Here is a 15,685-nt window from a genome sequence, read left to right as displayed (position 1 = left end):
TTTCATTGAGCATCTGGAGAATTCAGTTTGTGGCAAAAAATTGTCCATACTATGAGAAATGCAATATGGAAATTATAAAAAGTTACAAATGTTCGTAAGCCCCATGGTCATCATAATGCAAATGTCCTTGAGTGCACCCAGTTGATACTCCCTCCTCAGTTAGGACGTCAACACTGTCCTTTCACAGGCCCATGGACGCCTTTAGTAACGTGGCTATATCGGCTGGCATACTCCCTTCGTCGCCTGCAGGTCAGAAAGTGCGTTAAAACATTTGTGAAAGCGTTTCATTTTGTACTTTATTTTGTCTTGGTGAACTCCTATTCATCTTCTAATCATCTCTTTGCTTCAGTATCATTCCATTAAAACTTCTCCCTTCCCCGTACATGCATTAAGGTTATCTCCTCTTCACCCACTGCCAGTATAACCTAAGGTTTTTCTGATTTGGTACAGTCATATGGAAATGTCTAAAGATACTCAAAAAGTTTGGATTGTATCATAGTCACATAGCACATTGGCACCTCTCATGTTTACTACAAACAAAACATTTATACAAGAGAATGGGGATAACAATGATAGTAGAGCCTCAGAATCCTTACCAAACAATAAGTAAGGAAAACAGGAAGGTGGACATGGACAGAGTCCGACATAGGACTTGCTCATACACAGAAACAGGGTTTTGAATACCAGTTGAGGTTTATTGCAATCAAGATTTTCTATGATGTAAAAGCACTGAGTATATAGAATAGGTATATAGAATCTAATCAGTCTTGATTAACTCATATAGCACTCAGGTTACTTGAAGATGGACTTATTTACTGGTTATGTACAATGACATGTACTAACTTAAATACTTTGAGACTTGCTATACATCTGTAAGCTATGAATAATTTCATAAATTAGATGTGGCTAAAATACAGCACAGCCAATTAATCACTTTTGCATGAACATACAGTATATCCCATTCAACATAAAATTATAGAGTACTTTTTTTTTTGTTGGTCGTGGGGCTTGAACTCTGGGCTTGGGCGCTGTCCCTCAGCTCTTCAGCTCAAGGCGAGCACTCTATCACTTGAGCCACAGTGCCACTTCTGGTTTTCTGAGTCGTTTGTTGGAGATCAGAGTCTCACAGACTTTCCTGCCTAGGCTTGCTTTGAACTGTGATCTCAGACTCCTAAGTAGCTAGGATTACAGGCATGAGCCACTGGCGCCCAGCCAGAATACTTTTTAATCAACGGTTCTCTTGCCTAGAAATGTCATGTGTATATGTACAATGACACAAAATACCATATAAACTCTAAAGGAATTTGTTGATAGACTTCAAGCTTGTCCACAGACAAAATGAAACCAAGTTGACACTTGTCCAAAGCGTACAGACACTATACTAGGAGAAATGTAGGAAAAGGAAAGGAATAAAGAGACTCTTTTAAATAAGGTAACACTTTAAAATTTGTGTTATAAACTGACTAGATCCTGGTTTAAAAAGAAAATTGCCTGGTGATGGTAGCTTATACCTATAATCTTAGCTACTCAAAAGGCTGAAGTCTGAGGATCATGGTTCAAAGTCAGCTTGGGCAGGAAAATCCATGAGGTTCTTATCTCCACTAGAAAATCTGAAGTGGAGCTCTAGCTCTAAGTGGAAGAGCACTAGACTTGAGCAAAATAGCTCAGGGATAGCACCTAGGCCCTGAGTTCAAGCCCCGCAACTACCACTATGCCCCTCCCCCCTAACACACACACACACACACACACACACACACACACACACACACACACACACACACACACACACACACACACACACACACACACACACACACACACACACACACACACACACACACACACACACACACACACACCACATACATACAATTATTAAAAGAACTGGAAGAAATTAGATTCAGACAATGTATGACAGAACCTGGAAAATTACTGCTAATTTTCTTACATGGAAAAATGGCATTATGGTAACTTAGAGGAATAGGTTGAAGAAACCTTATCTCCAATGCAGCAGTGGTACTCACTAGACACTATGTGGAAAATGAACTATACAACTCATGAGTGGGGACAGGAGGGAAAAACTGGGAGTGAGAGAAGGGGTGACATTATCCCAAAAGAAATGTACTCAGGGGCTGGGAATGTGGCTTAGTGGTAGAATGCCTGCCTAGCATGCATGAAGCCCTGGGTTTGATTCCTCAGTGCCATATAAATAGAAAAAGCCAGAGTGGTGCTGTGGCTTAAGTGGCAGAGTGCTAGCCTTATGCAAAAGAAGCTCAAGGACAGTGTCAGAGTTCAGTCCCTAGGACTGAATAATAAATAAATAAATAAATAAATAAATGGAAAAGTACTCATTACCTAACTATGCACCTGTAACCCCTGTGTATATCACCTTCATAACAATTAAAATCTGCAACTAATCAAAAAGTTGAAGTGAAGATGCGTGTGACTGAAGTGGTAGAGCGCTAGCCTTGAGCAAAGAAGCTAAGAAAGGACCTAAGTTCAAGCAGTTTCTTTCAATAAATACTGGCTAGTCAAAACAGAATTATTGGGCTGGGAATGTGGCTTAGTGGTAAAGTGCTTGTCTAGCATGAAGCCCTGGGTTGGATTCCTCAGTACAACATAAACAGAAATAGCTGGAGGTGGCACTGTGGCTCAAGTGGTAGAATGCTAGCCTTGAGCAAAAGAAGCTCAAGGACAGTGCCCAGGCCCTGAGTTCAAGCCCCAAGACTGGCAAAAACAACAATACAAACCAGAATTATATAAATGTCATGGTTCTTGATAAATGATCATAAAAAACACTGATTTTTTTTCAAACTTTAAATTCATACATATTACTTACAGAGATGTAAACCATAAAACTGTGAAAAAATAAATAAAATTGTGAACAAAATTACATCCAAATGGATAAATTTCATTTGAGATAATCTGATATTGGGGTAGGATAAGGAATGGGCAAGACTAATTTCCCCCAACCTGCTTATATCACCTCTGTCAAAACTGATCTTTGGGGCTGGGAATGTGGCTTAGTGGTAGAGTGCTTGCCTAACATGCATGAGGTCCTGGGTTTGATTCCTTAGTACCACATCAGGAAAAAGCAATAATAAAATTATGTTATAAACCAAACAAACAAACAAAACTGATCTTTGATACTGTTGTACTTCTGACAAATGTCTGCTTACCTTCTATTTCACTCAAAACTGCATACGTGAGTTAAGAACTCATTCTTAAGAGTTAAGAACTCTTTCTTACCTTCATGAAAGGCTAATTTATGTGCTAATGAACATTAACATTAAACAGCTTACCTTCATCTACTGTAGTCATGTCTTGTTCTAGTTTCAACTTCTGCTGGTTAATTTTTAGCATGGATTCTTCGATAGTCCCTTGGCTTATTAATTTAATAACTAGTACTTCTCTAAAACAAATTCAAGATATACCCAATGGTTACGAAGTTATGTGGATATATGTAAACCATACCTATCAGTTCAATAAGAATAACTTGAAAATTAAAGGGGAAATACTTAAACATAAAATCTTTTATTCCAACTATTTGAGATGCCATTTTCTGAGATGCCAACTTTCAGAAGTCCTTTACTATTGATCCAAGAGACAAAAACACTATTTCTATTCTAAAAACTATTGACAAAAATTTATTACAAGAGTAGAAATTTAGCTTAATGGTATAGTGCTTGCCCACATTCCTGATGCCCTGGGTTTAATCCCTAGCACTGAGAGAAACAAAAAACTACTGCAACAAAGAGTTCTATGTTTAGATAGAAATTACACATTAAAAAAGAAACAAGTGCCGGGCGCTGGTGGCTAACGCCTGTAATCCTAGCTACTCAGGAGGCTGAGATCTGAGGTTCGCGGTTCAAAGCCAGCCCGGACAGGAGAGACCGTGAGACTCCTATCCCCAATAAAACCACCAGAAAGCCGGAAGTGGCGCTGTAGCTCAAGTGGTAGAGCGCTCGCCTTGAGCTGAAGAGCTGAGGGACAGCGCCCAGGCCCAGAGTTCAAGCCCCACAGCCTACCAAAAAAAAAAAAAAGAAACAAGCTTCTATAAGGTCAAAAAAATCTTTGTATAGTAAGACAGTAAATGAAGTACAAAGCCCCACAATAGGACTTGATGAATAACCAGTTTCCAATGAATATATACCACTGTCTTTTGGAAAGACAGTGTCAGCTGCTTATATATGAAAACAGAGTTGAGCTGGGCGCTGGTGGCTCACATCTGTGATCCTAGCTACTGAGGAGGCTGAGATCTAAGGATCAGCTTGAAGCCAGCCTGGGCAGAAAAGTCCATGAGACTCATATTTCCAATAAAACTACTCAGAAAAAGCCTGAAGTGGCGTGCTATGGCTCATGTGGTAGAGCACAAAGAGGCTTAGGGACAGCACCCTGAGTTCAAGCCCCAGGACCAGTCCCCTCTTCATAGTGTTATGATTCATATCAAAATTAATTTTCTTCTAAAATTACCTACAACTCAATCCATTTCCTAACTGGTTACAAAGTGACCAAATCATACATCTACTATGAATGAAATGTATATATTTGGAAGCATAATCTTGCTCCTTAGCTTGGCAGGCCTGGAACTCTTGTCCCACCTCAACACTGGCATTGTGAACATGTACCATCACCAACATACCCAGTTAGCAGGCAGTTTTACTTATTAGTATGGACCAATTCTGTCCCTTAAATAGTGTAAAAGTAACTCTTTTCAATTACTGATTTTCCAAGGGGCTAGATCATTGACAATACTTCATCTCCATAAACTGTTTGGTTTGAGAATGGTAAATTTTGTTATCTTTACTAAAGAATGGATAGTTAAAACAGTGCTCAACATAGCTAGTAGCAAGTATATCAGTATAACATTTCTAGATGAATATGGCTATTAATTTCTAAACAATTCCAACTCAACAAGGCAAACTGAGATACTTTTTCCCAAGTTGACAGTACAGCTAGTTTCCAAGAATTCAAACTATACATATATACATTTTTATACACATACACAAATACACACATATAGCATAATATGCTATTATTGATTTTATGTGTGTATATTATGCATCAATACCTATTTGTTTCCATTCACATAGGGGTAAACACTATTAAATATGTAAGGTTTTATCTACATGTGTTTGATTACAAAACTATTTTCTAAATAATGAAAATTTTATATGTTTGTGTGTTTGTGTGTGTGTTTATATATATCAGGAGATTCACCTTGCTGAAAAAATTAAAACCAAGGTAAAACATCCAACACACACAATATTCTAATACTCTATACCAATGAAGCTGGCATTTGATTAAAACAAATTCAACCAAAAATACTTACTTTGTCTGGCCCACTCGATGGCATCTATCTTCGGCTTGCTTGTCATTGTAAGGATTGCAATCAATATCATGAAGTATAACAACATTTGCTGAAGTCAGATTTATTCCTAATCCACCAGCTTTTGTTGACAAGAGAAACACAAAGATATCCATGTCGGTATTAAACTCATCAATTAGATGAATCCTATAAGATAAATAGATTAAACCTCACTAAAAGATACAAAATGTAATTAAGATGGAAAACAACATATCATAGGGGAAGAAACCTGAGGTCAATCAATTTAATTTCTTGGTACACAGTTACTTTCCTGGAGCCTCAACATTGAAGGACATTCTCAAGTTACCAACCTCTTTACTATTGCTCTCTCAATTCATTATTACTTTATTCAACCATTCAGAGTTGATTACAATTTGTAAAGGATTGTTTAGTTCTCTGATGACTTCTGATTTGTCTACATGGGATTCATTCAATCGTTAATGGTCTTAGTTTATCAGCCCTTGAAGGTTGACAATACACTTGATAAACCCAGGACTAGAAAATTACCCTACATTGGTCAATGCATTCTCTTCTGGCATATTTTCTGCTCTTATGCTAATACAGCAGAGAAAAAAAAATCACTAAATATTTAAAATTAACATTATAATGCAACTTAGTCACTTTAGAAAAGACATCTCTTGACTTTTAGGGTAATTTTATAATACTTTAAGGAACATCTTTAACTGGGTCTCCCTACGAAGCCCCGGCTGTCCTGAAACCTAATATCCTCTAGCCCCTACAAGTATGACTCCAGCAACTGAAAGGCTGAGGCAAGAGGATCTTGAGTTCAAGGACAGCCTAGGGAGAACTCAAGGAAAAAGGAAAAACAAAACAAAACAAAAAACCCAACAGGCCAACAAGAACAAAAAAAATAGACAAAAGACTTGTTTTGGTCCGAGACTGGAATTGAGTATCTGACACTTCTGCTCATTGGGTGGTGCTCCACCAACTGAGCCATGCCTCCCACCTCAACAAAAGACTTGAAAGAAGCTAAGTAACCTTAAAAATCATGTTTTAGAAAAGGTTTAAAAGAATTTTTTTAATTTAAAAAAGAATTTCAAGAATTTTTAAAAATTCATGTTTTAGATAAGCTTTAAAACTTGAGTAATTTTTCTTTAAAGAAATGAACTCTGGGGGCTGAGAAGGTGGCTCAGTGGTCAAGTGCTTGCCTTGTATGCATGAGGTCCTTGGCTCAATTCCTCAGCACCACATAAGCAGAAAAGGCCAGGCTCAGGTGGTAGAGTGCCAGTCTACAGCTGAAGAGCTGAGGGACAGCACCCAGGCCCCATAACCAACCAAAAAAAAAAAAAAGAAATGAACTCTACAACTATACATTTCTGCCAAGAACAATGGCTCATGCCTATAACCCTAAGTACTCAGAAGGCTAAGATCTGAGGATTGCATTTTAATGAGGAAAATCCTTGAGATGCTTAGTTCTAATTAACCACTGTGACTCAAGTAGGTAGAATGCTTTGAGTAAACAAGCTAAAGGACAGTGCTCAGGCCCTGAGTTCAAGCCCTGGCACTAGCATAAAAACGAAAACAAAAACAAAACTATATATAGTTTTCAGAACTGTTTCCAAATGGATTTGTATGCAATTCTGGTAGACAGATTAAAAGAATGGTCCTTCATTTTAGATAATAATTTGAAATAATCAAACATTAAGATTCAATGCAACAAATTTCTATGAAATACTATGGACATTTTAAGTGCTAATATGTAATTAACAAATGATGTTCTAAAGCTGAATACCCACCTTTCAGAAATTTGAGTCTTTCCATCTAATCTGAGGTACCTATGCTGATGATGTTTTAAGAGAACCTCTAAAATATCAAGCATCATGGTAAACTGGCTAAATAGTACAACTCTGTCACCCTGTGAAAATACACACATGGATTAGAAATAGAATAAAACCATGACAATACTTAAAGCCTATAGGCCAATTAAAAGTGTTACATATTACCCCCAATGAGAACTATGCAGAAAAATTCCTATGGTCAAAGTAGGTAATAATCAATTGCTTATTTAATAAAAATCCAGTCATGAACCTGAGAAATTTTCTGTTTTAGCTTTACATGAATAAATTCCCTTAACTTCTAAACTTCAAAAGTAAATTTAACTGTTTTGTCTTTAACGACAGTCAATGATTTCCTTTTATAAATGAAAAAAATCAAAAGTACAGTTACCATCTCCATGGCAATCAAAAATTTAAGTGATTTGATGGGGAAAAAAAAAGCAGCCACTTAACAACTGGTATTGTCAAAATACTCATTTTTAAGTAATCACTACATATAGCATATGAATAATGACAATTTTTTTTAAAAACATCAATTCTGATGTAGTCCTAATTTTTATTTTTCTCTTTGGGTTTCCACAAAGAGGAAAAAGATAATCAGGAAAATACACACCGAACTATGTGAAGAAAATGTTCAAAACACTAGGCCCTAGAAGAACGCTGAACAAACATTGACTAAAGCTTCAAAAAGTCAAGTCTTTAAGAACTTTAAGAAGTTTAACTGAAAAAAATATAAAAGGAATAGTATTCTTTTTTAATACCTTCTGTTTCAATTCAGATAAGATGCATCCTAAAGCTCGGAATTTTCCAGAATCTAAAATCAAATCCATGTCTAACTGGAAATTATTAAGGTGTCGATACTGTTTACAAAGTACATGTAGTTCAAAGTCTGTCATAACTTCCATATCTTCAAAGATCAGGTCAGGATTAGCCTCACAATGTGTAGGTTCCTTTTTAAAATAAAATGCAACAAAACACAATATACTTCAAAATGGAAATAACTGATAATGATAAGAACTTAATAAAAGTTCTACATTTGGAAAAAAAAACACCGAAATCAAACATTTTTTTTTTTTTTAATATTTTTTGGGTCCGGTCATGGGGCCTGAACTCTGGGCCTGGGCACTGTCCCTCAGCTCTTTGGCTCAAGGCTAGCGCTCTACCACTTGAGATACAGGGCCACTTCCGGCTTTTTTCTTTTTGCTTATGTGGTGCTGAGGAATTGAACCCAGGGCCTCATGCATGCAAGGCAAGCGCTCTACCACTGAGCCACCTTCCCAGCCCGAAATCAAACATTTTTGTATAACACATTTAGCAAAGAAATTAACACTCATATTGAAACAGAGACATAACTTTATCTGAATATTCTAATGTTAACAATATTGACAACAGCTCCTGCTGACTCCTTTTGCTATGTAAAAACCTCTATTGAGTATATAGTTTTAGTCTTATTTCAACATTAATATTCATTAACAAATAAAATATTTATTTTATAATTTGGTTCAAAATAATTCTGTGAAAGAACATAGAGGTATAAATAACATGTAATTCCTGAATGTTAACTAGAGTATCAGTGAAATTTACATGAACAGAGGGTTTCATGCATTGATTACAGGGTTTCATAAATTCTACTTATACATGTATTTGAAATTTTCCATAATAAGTTTAAAGTAACACAAATTTGTTAATAAATGGGTTACTTTCATTTCATCGACCTGTAAGGACATATAAGGATATAAGGACGTATAAGAATGAGGCGAGGACCCTCAGACCTTCCTGCTACCTGGACAGGAACAGGTGCCATGTGCTCCCTCTTTGGGGAAATATGGCTCCTCTAATAAACCTTGTTAATAATCAAAAAAAAAAAAAAAAAGAATGACGTGAAATTAAAGTTGAATACAATAATGAAACAAAAATAAAGAAAATAAATGGGAAATGTCACTAACTGGGACAAAAATCGGAGGGATCTTTGTTTTCAAAAATAATACATTGTAGCAGTCTATCCTAGGTATTGGCAAACTGCTCTTGTAAAGGGTCAGATAGCAAATATTTTAGGCTTGACAGGCAAGATGATGCATGCTGCAGTAATTCAACTCCTTCTGGTGAGACCAGACTTGGACCACACAAACAAATGCGTGTTATCAAAAAACTTCATTTTAGGATTGGAGGGTGGCTTAAAGTCCTGAGTTCAAATTCTAGTTCTGTCAAAAACATAAAAATATTTATTTTATAAAAAGCTATTTCTCTAAGACCACAATGTATTGATTGCTGACTTTGATTTTTGGTCCCTTTGGCTCTCTTGTCCCTTGAATTATCTATCTTACAAAATTTTTTTGGGGGGGAGGAGGTTGGCAATCTAACCTCAGTGGTACAGCTGCCTGTTTAGCATGGCTGAGAACTTTGGATAAATGTCCAACATTGAAAGAAAAAAAATATTTTCCTAATACGGAGTTAAAGGATTAATATTCCCATGGGTTTAATAGTTTGACTTTGAGCCTCACCAATCTCCTGACCACTCACCTGGAGAAGGGAAAATGTAGAACCCTTACCTTTAGCATCAGCTGAGACATTTCCCTCAGTTTCTCAGCAGTGTAGTACTGGCGATGTAATAAAGGGTGATTGGCCATTTTCCGCAACTGCATCATGACATTGCACATTTCTGTGTTTTTTTCTGTGGTCCAAGAGTACATATTAAAATTTAAAAAACATTCAGGAAGTGGTGGCTTACTATATCTAAGCTTTAAACTTAGTCCTCTGCTGGGACTGGATTCAAACGGTGATCCTTATAACTCAGCAATCAGAGTACTAGGATTACAGAGGAGAGCCACCAGCACCCAACTCTAATCAACTTTTTATTTTGATTGATTGATTTATTTATTTTGTTGGTCATGGGGCTTGAACTCTGGGCCTGAGCGCTGTCTCTCAGCTCTTCAGCTCAAGGCGAGTGCTCTACCACTTGAGCCACAGTGCCACTTCCTGTTTTCTGGTGGTTTATTAGAGGTAAGAGTCTCCTGGCCTTTCCTGCCAGGTCTGGCTTTGAACAACAATCCTCAAATCTCAGCCTCCTGAGTAGCTAGGATTACAGGCATGAGCCACTGGCACCCAGCTCTAATCAATTTTTCAAATCAGTGAATTTATTCTGGGAATGAACAAAATGTAACCCTAGTACAAGGTATTTTTCACACAAAACCATCAAAGTCAGAGTATACCCAGGTTATTGATAGATTTTTTCAATCTGTTGAAAAGACCCAGGTAGAGTTGAATTTATCCTGGGAATGAACAAAATGTAACCCTAGTACAACGTATTTTTCACACAAAACATGAAAGTCAGAGTATACCCAGGTTATTGATAGATTTTTTCAATCTGTTGAAAAGACCCAGGTAGAGTTGCTCCTGCTTCTCTGACATAGTACAAAGCTCAATTCGATCCTTCTTGGGAGGTAGCTGCTTGAGAACCTGAGAAAGAAAGACAGTTTAAGATGGCCTTTCCAACAAAGAACATAGAATTTTTCAATTATAACCAAATCATCCAAATAAAGCATTACCTCTTCTTTCACTCTTCTGAGAATAAACGGCTTTATAATTTGTTTTGCATGTGCTATCCTCTCCTTTTCATATATACTCTGCTCATCTGCAGACTTCTAAGCAAAATAAAAACATACGCCTTTAGAATTTGATTTAAATGATCAAAATAACACAGCATTACAATACACGATAATTTCAATTCATTCTAGATAGAAATTCCCATTTGACTTTTTTTTCAGTATCATAAGCCCTTGAGCATGGGCTCTAAGTTACAATCATAGCCTTGAAATTCACATTTAAATTCTGGGAATCAGTCTACTTCTTGAAGTTCTATATATGCATTTTGAGGTCTCGTGATATGTAATCTCAAGTTCTCTACTGAATTAATAAATCTGAACTGTATACAAGGTTGTGTTCAGAACCAACAGACCAATTAGGTCATTAACTAAGTCAATAATCATCATGAAATAAAAATGATTTGAGTATTTGTAAGAGAAGGGAGAAGAAAAAGAATACTTTTGAGTCTGTGCAAAATGACTCAAGAGAAAGCATATGCACTAGAAAACAACAAAAGAGAGGAAGCATCGCAGATCAAAGAGTAGCACACTGACGCATGGGAGTCCGCTTACTGGTTTCGAAGAGAACATCCTGCGTATTTCACTGGTACTGCTACTAAACATGTGTGGCATAACAAAATTCAACAGTGACATGAGTTCTAATAGGTTGTTCTGCACAGGGGTGCCTGTGAGCAGTAAGCGGTTATTTGCCTGTGAATAAAGATAAAATTCAGATTAGGCTGTTTTAAGAGCTATTATCTTCTTGTCTACTTTGTCTAGTTAAGGTGAAAGGAGAGTAATTCTATCCACTATAAACCATTATTTATCATTTTCATTTTAATATGCCAGGCAGGGGTGGATTATGCCCATAATTCTAGCTATTCAGGAGCATGTGATCTAAGGGTCACAGTTCCAAGCTGGTGCTGGCAGGAAAGCCTGTGACTCTTATCTCCAATTAACCAAGTGGCTCAAGTAGTAGAGCACTCAGCCTTGAACTGAAAAGCTCAGGGACAGTGCCCAGGCCCAGAGTTCAAGCCCCGTGATCAGTCCCCCCAAAAAACAAAAAAAAACAAAACAAAACAACAAAAATGCTCAGTGACAGCACCCAGGCTTTAACACAGACAAAAAGTCATTTAATACTCCACAGTGAAAATCTAGCATTTTAGATAGTTGGCATCTGCTACTGTCATCTACTGTTCTTAGGGAGAATGTAAAAATTACTAATCTTGTAAGTACTAACTGTCCTCAAATCTAACTCTTAGGAAGTGATGAAAGATACACTGCATCTGATATTTAGTTTGTCATACAGAAATTGAGGCTCATGTGCTATGAGGAGCGGCTCTGCCATTTTAAAGAAAACAAACATGTGACAGAAGCCATAGGACCCACAAAGTGAAAATATTTATCTGATCCTTCACTGAAAAAGTCTGCTGACTACTGATCTGAAGTACTATATCATTTAAACTATACAATGTAGCATTTCATCACAGCTTAAAACAATTTACACTCCCTTACGTTAATCGTCATAAGGTGCTGGTAGCGGATAGAGCCCATATTCTTCAGCATGTGGCCCTCATCAAAAATGGCATAATTAAGTTTCAGACGACGAAACAGACTACGGTCATCAGAACTGCTGATGGCACAATTATACCTGTCACCAAAAGAAAAAAAACAAACTATAATTCTAACATTTTAAGAGCTTGGATCCTATTGAGATGCAAATATTTATGAAACTATTACATTTCTTGTTATACTACCTAAAGGTCAACATTAGGCCCAGTTAGTATGCAAAACAATAAATGATGAATTGGTATTTAATAATCATGGACATACATGTACCCAAATTATGAAACCTGCCATTAATAACTAAAAGAAAATTATAGTTTTCTTTTAGTTAGCTTCTGTGAACACTTGGGAGAAGTCCAATTTGACTTAATAGCTTAAGTGCATAGGGACTCATTAAAAAATATGAAATTTTGGATTAATTCTTTTAAGAACAAACCCTAATAGAAGATAGTAATGAGAAACAATACAGTTTTTAAAGAGATTTCTAAATAACTGTATGATAAATAATATAACAAAAGAGCATTTAATTCCCCATGAGATAGTTACAGCAAATAGTTATTATCAAATAACTTACTATTCATGTGTGTTTTTTTATCTGTTTTCTGTCTAACAAAATGTTTTATTGGGAGAATGAGACTTCATTATTTATTAACATTTATTTGCAAGTTAAAAATATGTCAACTTGGTGGGTGAGGCATCTCAAATTTTAATTTAAAAGAATGCTCAATGATGTGGACAAAACATTTTACATGGGGCTGGGAAGGTGGCTCAGTGGTAGAGTGCTTGCCTTGCATACCTGAGGCCCTGGGTTCGATTCCTCAGCACCACATAAGCAAAAAGAAAAAAGCCGGAAATGGCGCTATGGCTCAAGTGGTAGAGTGCTAGCCTTGAGCTGAAGAGCTGAGGGACAGCGCCCAGGCCCAGAGTTCAGGCCCCACGACAGGGCCCAAAAAAAAAAAACAAAAAAAAAACACATTTTACATCAGTGCTAATAACCTGATATGCTAACAAACATCCTATAAACCAATGAAAAAGTAGCTTCATCTTCACTACAAATTATTCCATTGTTTCTTCTCTATAGTTTATTATCCAAAGTGCTCTGACTTATTATACCTGCACACACAATTTAGAGTGTGCACAAATCCTTTCCACCTCCCAAAATAAGTCTCAATACTTACGTGGTAACAATTACATTGTAGTCTTCATATTTACTATGAATGTTAAATCTAATTTGTTTACGCTCTTCTTGAGAACCTAGAATTTGAAAATAAGGCACATATTTTGATTGTATTTATTGTGCTTCATTAGGTATTTTAATTATAAGGGAATTCCCAACTTTAAAGACAAAACAAGTTCTTACCATAGTAACAGAGCACGTTTAAAGTGGGGCACCACAAGTTAACTTCCCTTAACCAGTTATCTACAAAACAGAAGAGATTACTTGCATTTGCTACAGCAGAGGTATGAAAAGTTATTCTGTTACAAGATTAAAAACAGTGATTTTGCTCCTATAACTGACTTCTTAATGATTATGTAATTGTTAACGTTCAATTTTTTTCGAAGTAAGCAACTGAATGGCAGCGATGGGAGGGAGGGAATGAGCGGGAAAGAGGGAACAACTGACACTCAAGCAAAAGGAAAGAAATGTACATATCATCTGATGTGGAAGAAATAACTGTATTATCAAAGCTCATAGAACTCATAAACATTATAGACAACGATAAAGACAATTTGCCCCATGAAGGTTAGAACGTGTTTGTGACTTTAAGTATCATATCCCACCTTACTGTGAAATTTGTAAAATTTATGTAATCAATCACAATAAAAAAATTGTAAAAAAAAAAAAAAAAAAAAAAGATGGTTTTTATTTTACATTCACAGACATAAACTTGCACATCAAATTTAGAAGGAACTGAACAGGGACAGGAAAAAAGGAGAAAGGTAAGAAAGAAGAAAAGAAAGGGAAAAAGAGGGCTGGGAAGGTGGCTCAGTGGTAGAGCGCATGCCTTGCATGCATGAGGCCCTGGGTTTGATTCCTCAGCACCATATAAGCAAAAAGAAAAAAGCCGGAAGTGGCGCTGTGGCTCAAGTGGTAGAGCGCTAGCCTTGAGCTGAAGAGCTGAGGGATAGTGCCCAGGCCCAGAGTTCAGGCCCACGACTGGACTCAAAAAAAAAAAAAAAAAAAAAAAGGGAAAAAGAATCAAACTGGGTGGGCATGGTAGCCCACATCTATAATCCCAGATACTCAATGAGGTGGAAAGCAAGTGGTTCTATGCCAGCCTGGACAAGAAGTAAGAAATAACCAGAGGAAAAAGAGCTTGGAAGCACAGATTTGGTAGTAGGACATCTGTCTAACAAATGTTAAACTCTCAGCTCAAACCCCAGTGTCATGTTCTCTAACAACTTTTAAAATATTATGAAACTGGGGCTGGGAAGGTGGCTCAGTGGTAGAGTGCTGCCTTGTGTGAATGAGGCCCTGGGTTCAATTCCTCAGCACCACGTAAGCAGAAAAAGCCAGAAGTGGTGCCATGGCTCAAGTGGTAGAGTGCTAACCTTGAGTTGAAGAGCTGAAGGACAGTGCCCAGGCTCAGAGTTCAGGCCCCACGACCAACAAAAATAAGTAAATAAATAAATATAAAAAAATTATGAGGGCTGAGAAGGTGGCTCAGTGGTAGAGCGCTTGCCTTGCATGCCTGAGGCCCTGGGTTTGATTCCTCAGCACCATATAAGCAAAAAGAAAAAAGCCGGAAGTGGCGCTGTGGCTCAAGTGGTAGAGCGCTAGCCTTGAGCTGAAGAGCTGAGGGATAGTGCCCAGGCCCAGAGTTCAGGCCCACGACCGGACCCAAAAAACAAAAAAAACAAACAAACAAAATTATGAAACTGAAATAAATGAGCTTATAGGGTTCTTGACTTAATAATTTTATTTCAGAATTAGGTGGCTTATACTGAATTATTTTCTTGAAAAAGACTGAAATATACAGGCACACAAAGCCATAAAAGAGAAAACAAGTAGACCACACATCTCTGCAACCATACACACTTGCACGTACACAAGACACTACAAAGTAAACAAGGTGTCCCCAGGGTTACAAACCTATAGTTGAAGCTGGAACAACAATGAGATGAGGGCCTTTATTGCCTTCCTGGTACAGGTATGCCAGGAATGCAATGGCTTGAATAGTTTTTCCTAGGCCCTAAAAGTAAAAGGTCAAAAAACATGATTTTTAAATGAAAAAAAAAATATATATATATACACACACACACACATATTTGAGTAATGTATGAAAGTGCAAATGGAGAAGAAATTGTGTTCATTTTTCATTTTCCAAAATTCAACTGAGAATTCTTACTGTGTTATTAGTTCTCAAACCAAT

At 36.9% G+C, this 15,685-nt stretch overlaps 1 protein-coding gene across 1 annotated transcript in view; it reads right to left on the bottom strand.

Moving 5' to 3' along the window:
* Smarcad1 (SNF2 related chromatin remodeling ATPase with DExD box 1) overlaps positions 1 to 15,685 on the bottom strand; it is a 59,768-nt gene continuing 44,083 nt past the window's right edge. The window contains exons 12-24 of the mRNA XM_070022290.1: positions 15,406 to 15,505; positions 13,672 to 13,731; positions 13,490 to 13,565; positions 12,261 to 12,396; positions 11,319 to 11,456; positions 10,710 to 10,805; positions 10,503 to 10,620; positions 9,714 to 9,835; positions 7,926 to 8,114; positions 7,126 to 7,244; positions 5,333 to 5,515; positions 3,303 to 3,412; positions 1 to 243 (exon numbers count right to left, since the gene is read on the bottom strand). Of these exons, the coding sequence (XP_069878391.1) occupies positions 182 to 243; positions 3,303 to 3,412; positions 5,333 to 5,515; positions 7,126 to 7,244; positions 7,926 to 8,114; positions 9,714 to 9,835; positions 10,503 to 10,620; positions 10,710 to 10,805; positions 11,319 to 11,456; positions 12,261 to 12,396; positions 13,490 to 13,565; positions 13,672 to 13,731; positions 15,406 to 15,505 (1,509 nt within the window). The 3' untranslated portion in view covers positions 1 to 181. The remainder of the gene's footprint in view (positions 244 to 3,302; positions 3,413 to 5,332; positions 5,516 to 7,125; positions 7,245 to 7,925; positions 8,115 to 9,713; positions 9,836 to 10,502; positions 10,621 to 10,709; positions 10,806 to 11,318; positions 11,457 to 12,260; positions 12,397 to 13,489; positions 13,566 to 13,671; positions 13,732 to 15,405; positions 15,506 to 15,685) is intronic.

Source organism: Dipodomys merriami, unplaced genomic scaffold (assembly GCF_024711535.1).
Source record: "Dipodomys merriami isolate MVZ:Mamm:240054 unplaced genomic scaffold, mDipMer1.0.p SCAF_15, whole genome shotgun sequence".
Classification (NCBI taxonomy): domain Eukaryota; kingdom Metazoa; phylum Chordata; class Mammalia; order Rodentia; family Heteromyidae; genus Dipodomys; species Dipodomys merriami.
Note: the sequence above shows the minus strand (reverse complement) of the source record. Positions and strands in the feature narration are given on the sequence as shown.